General features: G+C 40.8%; 1 protein-coding gene across 3 annotated transcripts in view; it reads left to right on the top strand.

Moving 5' to 3' along the window:
- The window catches only part of LRP8 (LDL receptor related protein 8), a 175380-nt gene that overhangs the window by 15831 nt on the left and 143558 nt on the right, over nt 1-15991 (top strand). The window contains exon 1 of one of the 3 annotated variants that reach the window (XM_058842713.1): nt 13875-13977. The exons of the other annotated variants lie outside the window; for them this stretch is intronic. Within the exon in view, the coding sequence (XP_058698696.1) occupies nt 13956-13977 (22 nt within the window). The 5' untranslated portion in view covers nt 13875-13955. Of the gene's footprint in view, nt 1-13874; nt 13978-15991 lie in introns of those variants that run through there. 3 annotated transcript variants of the gene reach the window in all.

The following is a 15991-nucleotide window of genomic DNA, read 5'->3' as shown; positions in this document are numbered from 1 at the left end:
TATGCATCGAGAGCAGGAAATCTAGCTGTATTAAAATGTGCCTGATCAGGCAGGGACAGGCACTTGGAATAAAATCCCTTTCTGAGCTTTCATTGACAGCCTCCTTCAGGTCTCATTTTCCTAATTTTCCCACTTGTGAGATGGGGAAGTGGTTTGTCTTTATTTTTCTAGAATAGTGCAGTCGATAAATGGGCAAAAGAGTGGAACAGGAGCTTGGTATTGCTGTTTAGTTAAATGTGTGTGCTTGCAAACAAAATCAGCAAGCTGGCATTTGGTCAAGAGAAGCAGCTTTCAAGTTTAGAGGGATGGACTTCTGAATCCAGTAAGAATATTGAATGCAACCCAGATGGCATCCTGGAGGGAAGTTCTGTGGCATCAATTAGCTTGTAGGTGACCATGCTTCTAGCCAACTGTGAGTTACTTGGCAGCTTGCCACTTGACTGCTAGTGAAAATTCAAGAGCAATGAGATGAATTAAAGTTCCTCAGAGACAAAGAGAAAGATGTCTTCACTTGAGAAAAGAGATTTGTGAATACTATTTCTTAAATGATTTAAGCTGTCTGCTTTTGTACAGCCTCATATCTCAGCATCACTTATATACATTTCTTTGCTGACTTTGTATATATAAATCCATTTAAAACTTCTCTCCAATTTCACATGTACTTTGTTCTGAAGAAGGAATCTGCAAATAAAAGGGCCACCAGTAGCTGGATCAGTACCCACCAGTGCCTTTGTAGCTACTAGAAGGTGAACTTAATTTAACATTTCCCTCTGGAAATTATGTTCTTATCTAGATTTTAGGCCTCCTATATTTTGGTTAATACTAAATGAAGTTGTTGCAGTCTGGACTCAAAAAGAGCTGCCAAATCCTGAAGAACTGGCTGGATTGTAATAGATTGTATTAGCACAGTTTCAGATGATCCCACTGAGGACTGAGTCTAAGGAGCAGTAAGAATAAACAGTCATGGGACAGATGTGATTTATCTGATATTAAAATGAGCTGGGACCAGTTTTTGTTGACTTTGTGTTTGTTCATCAGTAACAGAAATACTTCTGCATGGCTTTTCTTTTTTTAAAACAAATTAATTTTAAAGGGGCTTGAAATTATCTGTGTGTCTCAAGTGCTGACATTTCAGATGTCTTTTGCATCTGTGCAGTGAGGGATAATTAGGTTTGTAGAGCAGATGTTGTGGAAGCCTGCACTGCAGCATGCCTGCCTGTTTCTGGCCACAAAGATTTACTCCTGGGTGCACTTGCTTTCTTTTTATGTAAGAGAATGGCAAATTCCCAGTCTTCTGTATGCAGTAAGGACTTCAAGGTTTCATACCGAATTTAAGCAGTAAATGCTTCACTAAGAGCTTTAGAAATGAGTGGTTTTACTCTCAAGAATTTATTTCAGCTGCTTAGTACTGAGTTTTTACTTTGCACTGAAACATGTTGTGGCTTTTTCAAAAAGAGCAGAAGTGTTTGCAAGGAAGTACTGATGGTGAGATTTTTCACTCTCTTCTCCTGAGACGTAACAATTTGAAAAAAAAAGTCCCCATGGAAAATGGAATGATACCATTATCCCAGAATTGCATTCTGTTGTGTACAACCTCTGCTGTGCTGCTTGCTAAAGGGAATAAAAGGATTTTATAAATAGCCAGATAGGAACAAGGCTATGAACTGTTAGTATGGATGTACGCTAAGAGTGACCTGGAACTGACTTTAAACAGTACAAACTGTTCTTCATGACACTTTCTGGTCTGGAGATGTGGTTTTGCTGTTTTATCATATCACACAAGGTTATGTGCTTCTCCCAGTATAGCTGTTAATGACAAAACCAATGTTTTGATTTTCAAAGGATTATATATAAAAAGCTATTAAGTGGAGGTTTTTTTATCAAAAAGTTACATCTGATTTTTTAATGAACTGACACTATTCTATGCAGAGGTTTTTTCCCTCCTCATGTCATCAGTTTGTCACATACAAGGGCTTAGAGAGCTGATCTTCTGCTTTTCAAAGGCCACCCATTTGCTTTCATTCCAGGGGGGGTCGAGGTTCTTTCAAAAATGACTTTGCTGGGTCATTCCTCCTGGCTTTACTCCTATACAGGACACAGGCTTGTTTTTACAGCTTCAAAAAGATGTGTGAGAAACAACGACAGCTTCAAGGAAGGACCTGGAGACACAGCACTAAAAAATAAAAGCATTCAAATCTTCCCAGGAGTGCATGTATACGGAAAAATTCTATACGCTCAAATCAATAGAGTGGGAGTTGTATCGGGGTGTGCTTTCAACTGAGCTTCAGAAATGGGCACCAGTTTCATATTTCTGTCTTACTGATGCTCAGTTGGGTCAGTTATGTTCCAATTCTGAGCAAACTCATTTTCAGTTTGAAGTTACTGGAAGTGTCAGGGATTTCCTCGACCTGGTTCTTGCTTTCTTAGTGACTACTGAAGGAAGAAGCATGGGCAAGCACTCCCAGGCATTTTACAAGGAAAACCAAAGCCTATTTTTAGATTTCATTTTTTAAAATGCCTGCTGAAAAAGCTTTCTCTCTCTGCTTTGCATGAGAATGAACCTGGCAATCAGATCCTTATATAAATAAAACTTGAAGCCTCCTCAATCAATATTTTGTTCCTCTCTTGGCTCATATAGAATAAAATCACAGAAGAGCTAGTTAGTTTTCACAATTAATGCTGATCTTGCAACAAAAGTCACGATTTTAAGTCACCTGATGTCTCTGCAAAGTCCTGGTCAAACAATTCTTCTTCTTTCTCCAGAGGTTGCGTTGTCATGGCACTATTCTGCTCTGAGGATTTTATTTTTCATATCACTTTTGGCAGAATCACGTTTGAGAGCTGCACGTTTCTTATCTTTAAATATTGTAATAAATTGGAAGTCATCCTGACAACTGAGTCATCTGAGTGACTTTCCTCTCATCTTCTGTACAAGGTGAATCCTCCTTGTGCTTGCTGCACAGGAACGTTCAATTCCTCCCTCTCATTTACTTCCAGTGGTTTCTGCAGTTTTCTCTCAGGGGCTGTGAGAGAGAAGCAAATAAATATGGCAGAGGGTTGCTAAGAATATACAATATATAATTTCTGTTGCTGGCAAAGCTCAAAGTCTGTATAGTTTTCACTTGATCTTTCCAAGGAATCCCTCCAAAAGGTTCTATTATCTTATCAGAGCTGTGCTCCAAGGATGAACTATCAAATCCCAAAGCACTCCAGACCTTCCCACATGTAACAGCAGCTCTGCAAGGAGGAGTGGGAGCAGTGCCCTGTTCCTCCTATGGGCAACAGCAGGCAGATCTTGCAAGGGGCACGGTAATATTTTAGTAACTGCTGGTACAGTTTATTTTCTTTTGATCTCTGAGGCAGAAAAGTCTCACAAAGTTGTAGAGGATTTAAAATTTGGAAACTCAGCTGCTGATCATTGGCACCAATAGCTGAACTTTGAATCTGATGTAGCCAAAGGTGTCTGAGGCTGACACACATTTTATATTGGGATGTTTCCAGATAAAGGATCATTAATATTCAGGGTAGAATAGATCTTGACTTAACCTCTGGGCTCTCTATAGTGTCTCTTGTGGTGCTGTGTTATTGGTCAGTATAAAAAGCCCAATTTAATCCTCAGTAAGAATTCGAACTTTTGTGACTTTCATATTTAAAAGTCTGCTCTTCTCTCCCCTGGGATCATCTGGTGTGGGTTTATGCAGGAGCTGGGAGGACATTAGTTTTTCCATTAACATGTGACAATTGCTCATGCTCCTCTGTCTCTCCACCCCGCCCCTCCCACCCAAGGTTTTTGGCATGGTACTGCATTCCTATCAAGTCATTGCTCTTGGGCTCATGACTTTCCTAATCTCATGGGACATTTTAAATTTGGTTTTTCATCGTGGTGGGTACTCCTTGGTGGTTTTGTTGAGTATCTCATCTGAGTTTCTTTAAAATGCTTTTCATATTTTGTAGGAATGTCATAAGGAGGACTCTTCTCTTACCCTCTGGTCTAGTGGTGACTCAGCAGCTGCCTGGAATTCAGGTCAAGTGGCCCAAGGTGATTGATGCTGGTAGTCCCAGGTACAGAGACCATGTGGTTTGGAGAAGGACATCTGTGTTCCTGTTCCTTGCTCAGTTCCTATGTTTAGGGTCATCGCTGCCATCATTGCCTTTACATCTGCAAACAGATGAGTGACAAAACCTCCCCTGCAGATCGGTTTTGGCAGCACCAAAACCAGAGGGGAAATGTGGTTTGTTTTCTCTGCCTTTGAAATCCTCCTGCAGAAAGGGAGCAGGACATGGGGGCAGAGCTTATGAAAGAAAAAGCTGTTGGGTGAGTTCAGTCTCTGACCACTTCCCTCCCAAGCAGGAGTGACACTTTTTGGTGGCCGCTTACATTGACTAGAGATAAAGCAGTATTTGAAGTTCAGAGTATTTCATAGGCAGTTATCAAACCAGAGCTATCCATCTACACCTTTTGGGTGTTTAAGTGTTCAATAGGATCTCCATCTTTCCAGTCCAAGTTGTCACAGCAAGCTTTCAGGATTTCTAACTTCTTTCTCTTACATTTGACTTTAGTATTACACAAACCTTTGGTCTGGTGCCTCATCTGATTACCTCCCATTTAGTACTCTTCTCAGATGAGTACCTGAAAAGCACAACCAATCCATTACACTAATGCCACTAATTGCAACTAATGAGTGTGTTTTAAAGGATTCTCAGAAGCAGATCCAGACCCAGCCTAACACTGATTCTGGTTTGTGCTTGAAGCTATAGATACTCTAATTGGGCTGTTAGTGCATCTCTGACCACCACCAAACAGGATCTATGCACAGAATTTGCTTTCCTTCAGTGAGGATGCTAATTCAGAGCTCTCTCACACAAACTGTCATCTGAATCTATTAATTAAGTCCCTATAAAATTATAATCTTTGAGACCTATGCTTAGTTTTCCAACTTGATTGAAATTAATCAGCTGGTTTGATTAGTAGATATTAACAAGAGGTCTAACAGAAAAGCAGTGTGATCATGTAATCATCATGACTTAAGGATACCAGTCTACAAACAGACTTGACTTAACTGCAGTTCCTCTGTCTCTGCCAGGAGTAGGGGTAAGTTACAAATATATGGCAGTGCTGAGTTCTGTTGTGAACAGAGGTACCACTGATGGATCCTGGCTCCATGTGAATGCCATACAGGAAAGACACTTCTAAAATACAAGACCTATCAATGCTCACAGTTCCAGAGTAATGAAAAGTTGAGCCTTTAATGGTGATGTTTGCTGTACTCTTTCAGTTTAAAATCATTACTCCTTGTCCTATCGCTACTTGATAAAACGTCTCTCTGCGTCTTTCTTGTAAGCCTCTATATATATTGAAAGGCTGCAATGAGGTCTCCTGCAGGAGCCTTCTCTTCTGCAGGAATCTGAAGGATGAGTCTGTGTCTCCTTCAGTAAAAAGACCCTTGGATTCTGCGATACAAAATGAGTTAGGAGTAGCTACGTAGCGAGAAAAAAGGGAGAAAAATGCAAGGACGAGAGAATTCCAGTGGGTGAATTCCAGAGGACACAAAGTCATAAGAATGTACAAATCCGGTCTGCTCATGGAACAGAAATTCCAGTTGTATTTGAATCTGAGAGGGAGGCCCTGGCAGATAAAGGCTGTGAGCCCTAATTTAGTTTGGAGCAAAGGCTGGCTGGGGGGCAGTGTTTGGAAGCTTGGGGCTGTGCCTGCCTGCTGCCAGGCCCTGGCTAAGGGGCTGCTCCCTCTGTGCTGGGGGATTTTCTGGAGTCTGTCAGTGCTGAGAAGTGCTCATTAAAGGAGATGGTGCTGGTGTCAGACGTCCACATGCAGGGTTGTCACAGTCTGGTTATTCTGCAAAGATTAGTTCTTTTATTGACTTCTTGCTGAAGATTGGCATGCATTTCCTGAGGAAAATCTGGACATCCTGCCCTAAAAATAACTGAAGACAACTGGCTTCTGAGGAGTTTGCCGTCAGTCTGTGGCCTTAGAGGAAACAAATCTGTTCCTGAGCTTCTGGTGAGCTGATCCAATATGTGACTCTGTCCAGTCTTTTGCATGTTCTCTTAGCCCAAAGCTTTGACTTGTTCACCGAATCACCCCAAGTGTAACCTCCCTCAAATTCAGGTAGGATTTAGGAGGTCAGTGTGTGATTGTACCCTTGTGCTGGCTGTGGCTGCTCCAGGTGTGCTGCCACAGTGGGATTTAGGATATGCAAGCCATAGTAGCCCATGGCTTGGTCTGAGCTGTCAGGCACTTGAAGCTCTGCTGGACTGGGCTGTGTTCACAAAATTGTGATGTGTCCATGTAATCAATGAGAAAAATCAACAGGAGCCAGCATGTGTACACAAGTGGACAGGATTGATGGCTGTGTAACTCACTGGCCTGGGACAGGTCTGCATACCAGGGAAGGTAATAAGCAGCAGTATGGACAGTGAGATGTGGAGGTGTAAATCATTTGCTATGTCTTTGTCTACCAATTTTTGGGAAAAGTGTGACTCCAGTCAAATGGGAATGGCTGTGATGTGATGACAGAGCTGTCAGTGAATTGAGTGTGCTTCACTGCTTCTCAGAAATTGGCCTGTCCTTGGCTTCAGCTGCATTTTTATGTGACATTGGAGAAATGGCTTAACCTCTCTGGGCATCGTTGCTTAAAATGGAAATGTAAATATTTTCACCAACCTTTGTGAGCTATCACTGGATTAATGGATAAAAATTGCTGCATAAAGGGTGAGCATCATGTATGATGCATTTAATATTGTTTACTTGCAGCTGGGCTACCTTGAAATGTCACAAGTGCCAGAAGTGTGCAAAGGTACCTACCATGTTTGCCAGAGCCAATGTAGCTCCAAAACTAACTTCACCCATGAATTCTTCAGGCTGGTTTAAAAATACATTTTAAATAGGGTTTATTTAGTGTTCATAGTGCAGAACTTCACTTTCTCTAATGGACTCTGAGCTCCACGCTTTCAAAAATTGTTTGGGAAGATGACAGCATAGACACTGACAACCATAGTCTCCAGGAACAAACCTGGGTAGGAAGAGGAAAAGAAAATCATGGTACTTCCAGATAACACATCTTCTGCTTTATTTACTTCATTCCTTGGATCTTTAGCCTCCTATTTTTAAGCAAACTACTCCCGTGCATTGTCATTTTAATTACAATACTTAAAATTACAGTGATTGTAGTATCTGAACTGGTTTTTACTGAGAAAAAGAGCCTGGACACAAAAAGTGACGTCTCTCTCAATGCCTAGAATTAGCAGTCCACACTGAACCTTATCCATTGGACTGGCTTGTGTCTGAGGGTACTCCAGACCCTCTTTTTCTGGCATGTAACTCTTGTTTTTCTGTTGGGGAATCATCATTCAATCTTCCAGTTTACAACGGTGCTGCTTCCATCCCTGAGCTGGTGTTCAGCCCTTGGACAGTTATGGAAGTGGTGAGCTCTGCTGCCAGGTTTTGTACAGCAGTGGTTTTTGCTGTGCTGTTCAGACATATCCTCCTGTATCAGTCAGTCACTGTTCCAGAGTGATTTGGAAATCTTGCAGCATTGTTTTTAGGGACAGTGGAGAGACAAAGCCATTCCCAGGCAGAGCAGCCCATGGAAATAAAGGGCCAGAGGGAGAACACAAACTGGGGCAACACATGTTGAAAATCTGGCTTGTCCAGTGCCACTTGGTGGTTCTGTGTTGGACCAGGGCATCCTGGTGTTTGGCACTCTACAAACACAGCAGAGACCTGGCTGTGCAATTTTTAATTCTGTGCTAGATGTTGACAACTGGGAAGAAGCACAAAGACAGTCTCTTGTAGGAGTAAGGTACAATAAGGCCAGAACAAATGTCTGTATCAGTCCATCTCCTTGGCTCTGTGACCTTTGCTATTTCTTCTTCAGGTCTCTTGGATGTATTGGTAGAATCATGTTTTCTTTCTCACTACTGGAAAAACTTCACAGGGCAGATGTGGTGTGACTCAAGCTGTGATTGGCAGCCACTGAGATTGTCCCTCAAAACCTTGTTGGGGTTTGTTTAGGACTCGGAGAAGAACAGGGAAGGGTTGGGCCAGGAAAGGATCAGTAGCCAGCAATGTTGTCACTGTCATCACAACCCCCTGGCACTCGGCTGGGAGGAGGATGTTGGGGTGCTCATTTTGATTCCTTAAGCCACAAGGGCTGTCGGCTTTTGTTAGTAGGCTTCCCTGTTATCCCACAATCCCTTCAGACACTTGAATTTGTCTGCATTTCTGCCTACATGGTGGGGGGGTGTTGGGAGGCTTCTTGTTTCAGAGGCACTTGTGGTCTTTGAATGCAACTTTTTACCCTAATGTGACAAAAAGGAGGCACAAGGCCAGAAATAGCATGCTGTGCTGTTTATTGCTTGATTTATTTGTGACCATGTCCGTCACACAGATGCCTGCCAATATGTTTTATCTTCATTTCCAGTAGCTCAAAATGTTTCACCTGGACTGACACAGGTCCTAGACCAGACAGGGAGGTTCCATAGGGAGCTTTTTCTTAGCATGTAGCTTGTGACTGTGATTTTTTTTTTTTTAACCCCTGCTTCTCTCTCCGACCTTAAGTTCACTTGTAAAGCTGAGCATGTTTTCTATGCACAGTTTGGATAATTAAAAATAGCTGCTCGCGGCGCTTGGCTTCTGTGCAGTCTTTTATCAATAGTGCCTCTGAGAATACCTTGTGTTTGGATGAGTGGTTTTAAATAGAGTGGTGAGAACTGCAGGGAAGACAAACCAAACAGGCCTCTTTCGCAGCGATCTTTTTTTACTTCAAAATGCCTAGAAATAATTTTTAAACTGGAAACAAAACATACTGGTATTTTCAATTTAATGAGTTCTTGTTAATCTTTTTTTCTAATCATTATTAATTTTTCTTACTGGTGAAAGAGTTCACAGGTCTGATGTGGGGGCCCAGCTCATTATTCCGTTCTGTTTTTGTTCTCAAAAATCAGATTTGTTACTTGGTGTGCAACAGGCCAATAATTACAAACTGGAGAAACATTGATTATTTATTTCAGAGCTGCACAAACCCAGGTGCTTGGTGATATTCCACAAATCAAGCACACCAACTCTCAAAACTTTTACTATTTATACATTTCAGCAAACAAAGGAATTAGTGTTCATTGGCTACAAGTGACATAGTTCTCTTATTAATTAATATTCTATTTTCTATTGGTTAATAATTCTCTCGCTTCTCATGCTAATTAGGCCGCATGCTCAGTCCCTCTCTCCGTTTGAGTCAGTGGGTTTCTTGGGTCAGTGGTCATGATCTGCCCCTGCCAGAATTATTTTTTACCCAGTTGGAGCTGATTTCAGCACAACTGCTGAGTTGGCTTTATTAGTTTCCCCTTATCTCAGGAGTTGTGCAAAATGCCCTTGTGGCCCACAAATTCTGCATTCTTTGTGTCTACCCTCAGTGGCACCTCCTTCTCCCCAGCTTTTGTTAACCTCCTCCTGGGTCTGAGATAACTGACACATGTCCAGCCCTAAACCTTATCAAGGCAATTCTACCAACAAGTAATTTGTTTTTCTAACACCTGGATATCACTTAGAGCTTGTTAGCTGCTCTCAGTTTCACAGTTAAATCTCCCTTCTTGTTGATTAGGCTTGAAAGTACACAAAGATCAAACATTAAAGAAAAGCCTTGTTAAAGAAAAATTTACATATTTGACATTTGCAACATTGTGAAGAACACAGGATGGTGGGCTTAAGAGGATGGGGCCAGAAGCTAGATGGAAAATCATCAGTGAAAGTTGCTATGTTCTCCTTCACTGCTTATCTTGGGCTCTGAAACTGAAGACATTATATCCTGTTAAAACTACAATTACCATTTAATAAAAACCTCTGAATGTACTTACAGGCAAAACAGTTGTTCAGAGTTCAGAGTTTCTTTTCTCTCTTTGCAGAAACCTCCTTCCTCCCACCCCAGATCTTGGAGATATGTTTTCTACTGTATCCTGGTGTATACAATCTTTCACTGATTTATTTGTGACTTTTCAGCTTCCTAGTCTGCCAGGATCTATCTATTGTAAGACCTGGAGAATTCCTAATTTCCTTTTTTTCCTGTGCCATTTACTACATCAAAATACTTTCCCAGGCTTTCTCTCTACCTCCTCTGTATGTTAAACAGTTCAGGCTCACTGGAGGCAATAGGAATATAAAGGAATTGCTGTTGTCTGTGGCATACTCAGACTGTGAACTTAAATTTTCAAAGCCTTTGTTCTGATATGTTTCATGACTGATTCATTCACTTAAAAGAAGGGTGAGTAGATGTACAGGAAAAAGATTTCTCTTCTTTACATGCAAATTTTGAGTATGCTCAAAATTGTATGCTATTTCTCAGAAAAATTTCATGTAGGTCTCGGTATCCTAATTCTAAAAAAAGAGGGGGATGCTCATCTGAACATGCAGACTATTGCATAAACATGGGAATTTTTAATTTTTTTTATTTTTTTTTTTTATAAACAGGAAAGCTCTCCTAATAGAAATGGTATAAACCCACACCTCTGCAGTGTTGTGTTGTAATCATGACTTGCAAATCTGCATGTGTAACCTTGTCCTGTGCAAAGCTTTCTGACTTTCTAGGAAGCTTCTGGCCTGAAGAACTGGAAATGAAAGGTGGTGCTTTTTCTTTAAGCATGTCCATATACTCAGAAGTGAAGAACAGAACTGGGTGTTTGTTTGCCTTTTATGACAGGTAATTAATGTTATTTGTTACTGCAATATTGATTTTTTTTTTTTTTTCATCATTGACAGACATGGTGCTGTCTGAGCCTTTGATATTTTGAGTCCTGGAATTATAGGTGGGCAGCATTATAGTCCTGTGGTCTATGGTCCTGGTCCTATGTAATTTTGGTATTGGTTTCATTTTACCTTTGGTGAATTTCCAGTGATGACTTTGTTGATTTATACATTGGGAGAGAAAACTAATGTATGTGGTCTGAAGACTGTAGAATAACTGTGAAAACATTGTTAGGAAAGCATGAAAGTGGAAAAAAATAATAAAGCCATAAAGTCTTGGTGATGTTTTTTACTCCATTTTTCTTCCCTTTCCCCCATTTTGCATTCATACTGCAGAGAAGTGAAATGAGAATTGGGTTAGGGGTGAACAACTGCAGAATTAAATCCCCAAGGAAGGAAAAATCTTCTTGTGTGTGTACAAATACACAGGAGGATGTGAATGCTTTCTCCAAGAGTTTGCTTCCTAGAGAAAAGCTCATTTACACACTCACTGATGGCAGGGCTTCCGTTCGGAAGTAGCGGCTTCCCATCACTGCTGACACCCGGAGCAGACAGCAGAGTTCCAGGATTCCTCTGTGCTGACCCCTGTGTTCGTGAGCAGACAGCTGTCAGTCTGGGCTGTGGATGTTTGCAGAAAGTGTCAGTCTTTCTGCCTTCACTCACTTCTCTTGAATTTAAATGGAAATTCCATAGATTTTCCTAAACCCTGCTAAGTGCTGACACAGCAGCGATGCCCAGCTCTTCTGCTGGTCAGACTGGCCGTGTATAAGAAGCCAAATGAATATTAATGCTTTCCTGTTGACCAGTATAGCTTGGTTTACTTGTCTCTTTCATCTTCTGCAATGAAGTATGTGCTTTCTGGCTGGGTCATTAATAAAACAGCTAGTGGGTGATTTATTTCACCCAAGGTACTAGTTGGCCATTGTGTCTCCAGTGTCAGCAGTGAATGGCTTTTTTGCTGTTGTCATGGTCTCCCCCTTGGTAATCACAAGGATTCAGGAGAATGCAAAGGACCAGTATTGTGGGGAACTTGCTTACCACAAGTTTTATTCCTATTGTGCTCTTTGTGCAGTTTCCAACTGAACATGAATCCTCTTTTCCTGGGAGACACCAAGACCTCTTAGGCCACTTGGTAAGAATGCAGGGACCTTGTCACATCCCTCGTGGTGCAGGGCAGACGGCTGCTATAGCCAGCACAAAACAATATATATATGTGTGTGTATATATATATATATATTCCAGGTGGCTGAATATAGATTGAATACAGATGCTGTCTGTCCTCTTTTCTGGTCTGGAGGCTCTTACCAACCATCTCTGTGTGTCTGGTGTCTTTGTGGTTCCAAGTCTTGGCTTAGTTTGGGCTGCCATGGAAAAAAGCACTGATTACCTGTCAGTCCTAGGAAAATGTATTATTTGTAGTAACTAAGTTGCTCTCTAGTCTTTAAGTCAAGTGTGAACTGAACCATTTTAATGCAGCGAGCATGAGAAAATTATCACCTGTTCTGAATAAAAGATCTATCAGAGTTTCTATAGGATCTCTATCATTATATTTAAGGCTCTTCCTCTAGAGAGTGTCAGAAATGGGCTCAAGTTACTTGTTCTGGATCACTGTTCAGGTCAGTTACCAAAATAATCTGGTTCAAAAATAGTGCAGCAGTGAACTATGATGTAGCAAAGAGAGTCCTGGCGTATTGAGACACAATAAAGCTCTGAAATAGATCTAACATAGGTGGTTTAGACCAGCAGATTTTTTTAGTAAAATGAATGTGTTCCCTTCTCCCGCTAATTTGGGATATAATAATCTTTACAACTTGCTTGCATTTATTAAAAAATCTGGAACAAGTCCTGGTTCTAGGGCATTTGTTCCCTCTCCTATGGTTTTAGTGGAAGCTGTACATGAATGTGCTGGGTGCTGCTGAAGTGGCTAAAACAGCTCTGCAAATCCTTGCTTGTGGATATGCTCTTTCAAGAATGTGATTACAGGTCTAAAGGAGCAAGTATATAGTCTCAAAGGCTTCTGTACAATGTACATTTTCTTGCATGCAGATGAATTTTTCTGCTTTCTCCTTGTTCTTTCTCTTATCTTGATTTTTTTGTCAGGCACATTTTTTCCATCTGCTGTCAAAAAATTTGCCCCTTCATTAAGATGGCAACTTTAAAAGACCCTGAAAAACTAAAATTATCATTTCAGCTGGTATAAGCAGTTACAGATATTTCCAGACAGCAAAATGACAACCTCAGTGAAGCTTGGACAATTGCTACATAGATGTTAATCAAGAGGGACATGGGCAGATTCCTGAATTATTAAAAATGCAATAATGTTTCTGAAGCCTCGATATGCCCTAGTGAACCATGCTTAGGGAACAGATTTTGCCTATCCCAAGTGCTCTTATCTGCTGCAGCAGAGTAAGAACTGAGCAACCTTCTCTCGTTGCCTTTCATCATTTGGAACATCTTTTCAGCTTTGAATTTCCGAGGCTGTTTCATTGTGCTGCCATTCCCCCTCCCACCCTTCCGCTTTGTTTGCTTGACAAAGAGAAAAGGCAGAAAGTGAAGCACACAGCCACATTTCCATAAGCTTACACAAACTATTTCTTTCTTTTTCTTTCTACTCCAGACTGGGTGCTTATAATTAGTCATCCCTGCTGTGGTTGAAGCGGAGTTTTTAGAAGAAAGCTTTGGTGGTTTCTTACCAGCAAGAGCAAGAGTGAAAAATAAAACTCATGCAGCTCATCATTAATTTGGGGAATACTTTTTAGCCTCATAATCTAGGCAAATAATTTCCTTCAGCCATATTTATTAGAAATACTGGAGCAGAGGCCTAGTGGTACTTTTCCCTATCATGCTGAGATCAGACAGTGCTGGCAGCATTTGGTGTCTTGAAGCTGAAAGCAGAATTAAAAGCTTCTTTAAAAAGAAAGCTATTGAAATGGCACTGAGAAAACTCGTTACACTGCTTACTGGTTGTGTGGGATAATCTGAGATTCTGCTGTTAATTAAAAGTGGACCTGCTTTGCAGAATGCAGGTCTGGGTTGAGGTGGTATTTTGTGTGTGTATTTTAAGTCCTCCTGTAACTGGCAGTATTGAGCTCTTGGGTTTTGGCCAATGAGCAGTTCTAGTGTTGGGAGGGAGAAGAAAGAGAAGTGGTGAAATAAAACTTGAAAGAAATTTTCATTTCTACATGAGAAGTCTTGAGTGTAAATGGTATTGTGGACTCTTCCTGGTAAGAATTTTAGATGAACTGTTTGGTAAGATGTGAAATACATGATTATTAACCTTATAGTCTAAGTGTTAAAAGAAGTTATTTCTGTCAGTGTTCTAAATACTCGCTGGGTCATTATCCTGTCCTGTAAGGAGCTAAAATGTTATCTGTCCTTCTCTAACCCTGCAAAGCTTATTCTCTTATCCTTTTTTTAGTAGAATAGGAATGAAAAGAATATACTGAAAAGTATGTACATAGACCCTGGCTATGGAAGCTGTGCTGGAGCTGAAGGGACGAGTCCTTGTAAGTAATGCACAAATTTCCCTTTGATTTCACTCAGGCAGTTGAGTGTCCTGTCTTGTTGGGCTTCATGGCTGAGTGTACAAAGCTGAGCTCCAAGTACAGTGTGAGTTCAGGACTTGTCTGCATCTTCTAATGCAAAAATCAGACCATCACTGCTATTTCTGCCATGCAATAGAGTCTTAGAACAGTTGATTCCCATTTAATAGATACAATATAAACACGATTCTTCAAATCTGCTTTGTTTCTTCTCTTGGTAATCAGAGGCAAGTTAGGTTATTTCCTTCTGTGAACATGAAATTACAATTTTAAATTCTATTTAATTATTCTGCAAAATCAGTTCTTTCTGGAAACTTATACCACTGCTTGACTGAGAAATGATGCTACGGCCAGTTATAGTTTATTCTTGAAGGAACTGAAATTCTCTTTTTTAAAGTTCACTACGCAACAGATTTACACTTAACTGAGTTTTAATTGACCCTTTTATTATTATAATGATGGGAATAATGCATTGGTAAATGTATTTTCCAGTTGCTGATCTGGGTAATAAAAACCAGCCCTAGATTGCAAAAGAGAGAGAAACTCAGTTTTGTGGAAATAGGCTGTCCTCCCACTGTCAAGATAACAGGGTCTTCTTTTAACCTTGCATGGCATTCCCTAACTTGTTTCCTGTCTTTTCTTCATTATGTTAGCTCCTTGCCTTGAAGAAGAGATGGCTTTTTAATACAGCCACTAAATTCCACCAACTCAGAATCTTTCAATCCAATTACTATGGTACATTAGCTCTTGACTCTCTCCCTCTGCAACTATAGCACTTGTGAATCAAGTGTTTGTTTTTCATTGCAAGGTTGGTTTTTTTCTAGAATCAAAGGATTTTCTTTTTTTTTTTCTTATGCCTTAGCTGGCATTGTCAGTAGGACTCTCAAATGTTAATTGACACCAGGTTTGCATAAAGCATCAGCTCAGCACTGGCTGCTGTGCTTTTCAAGATAAAGCTCCTTGTAAAGTTGAGCTTGGAGACAAAGCAAAGTTTTATATCCCAAAGCTGTGAATATGACTGGAAAAGGGTTTATCCTATCTTTGTCCAAAAGAACAACCTGTCCACTTTCCCCCTCAGGAATAGTAGTATTAGCTTAGCACAAGAGTTTTTATCAGACAGCAGTTTGAAGACAAAGCATAGAATGATAAACATAATTGTTAAATCTAAGGAATGTGCCATAAATTCCAAGTGAGACAGTATTATTGTCTGGAAAGGATAACAATCCTTTCTTCTAGAAATGCCAGTTTTGAAATAGCTGTGCTTGGGGTGGTACAGCTCATGGATGAGCACAAGATATTTATTAGAAATTACCATGGGATTTGTTTTTGAATTCTAATGTCACAGGGGGTTCCATTGAGTGCCCTCAGCATGGGGTGTGGTTTGACATGGAGCACTTCTGGTCAGGCTCTGGGAAGGGAGGGCTTGTCCCTTGTATTCCACTGTTTCTCCAGTGTCTCCAGAGGAGCCTGGCTGGCTCCAGGATCCCTTCAGGTGAGGGCTGCCCTGCTCTGTGCCATGCAGGAATGTCACTGTGCTGGCCAGGAGCCACCACAGTGTGACCTGGTGTGGTCCTTTCACATCCAGGATGTCTTTGGTTTTTCCTTCCTTCCCCAGCTCATCCTCCCTTCTGAGGGACTCTACAGCCATTGCCATAGTACACATCAGCCCCAGAATTATTACTATACTTGGACAGGA

The sequence above is a fragment of the Poecile atricapillus genome, chromosome 7 (genome assembly GCF_030490865.1).
Source record: "Poecile atricapillus isolate bPoeAtr1 chromosome 7, bPoeAtr1.hap1, whole genome shotgun sequence".
NCBI lineage: Eukaryota > Metazoa > Chordata > Aves > Passeriformes > Paridae > Poecile > Poecile atricapillus.
Note: the sequence above shows the minus strand (reverse complement) of the source record. Positions and strands in the feature narration are given on the sequence as shown.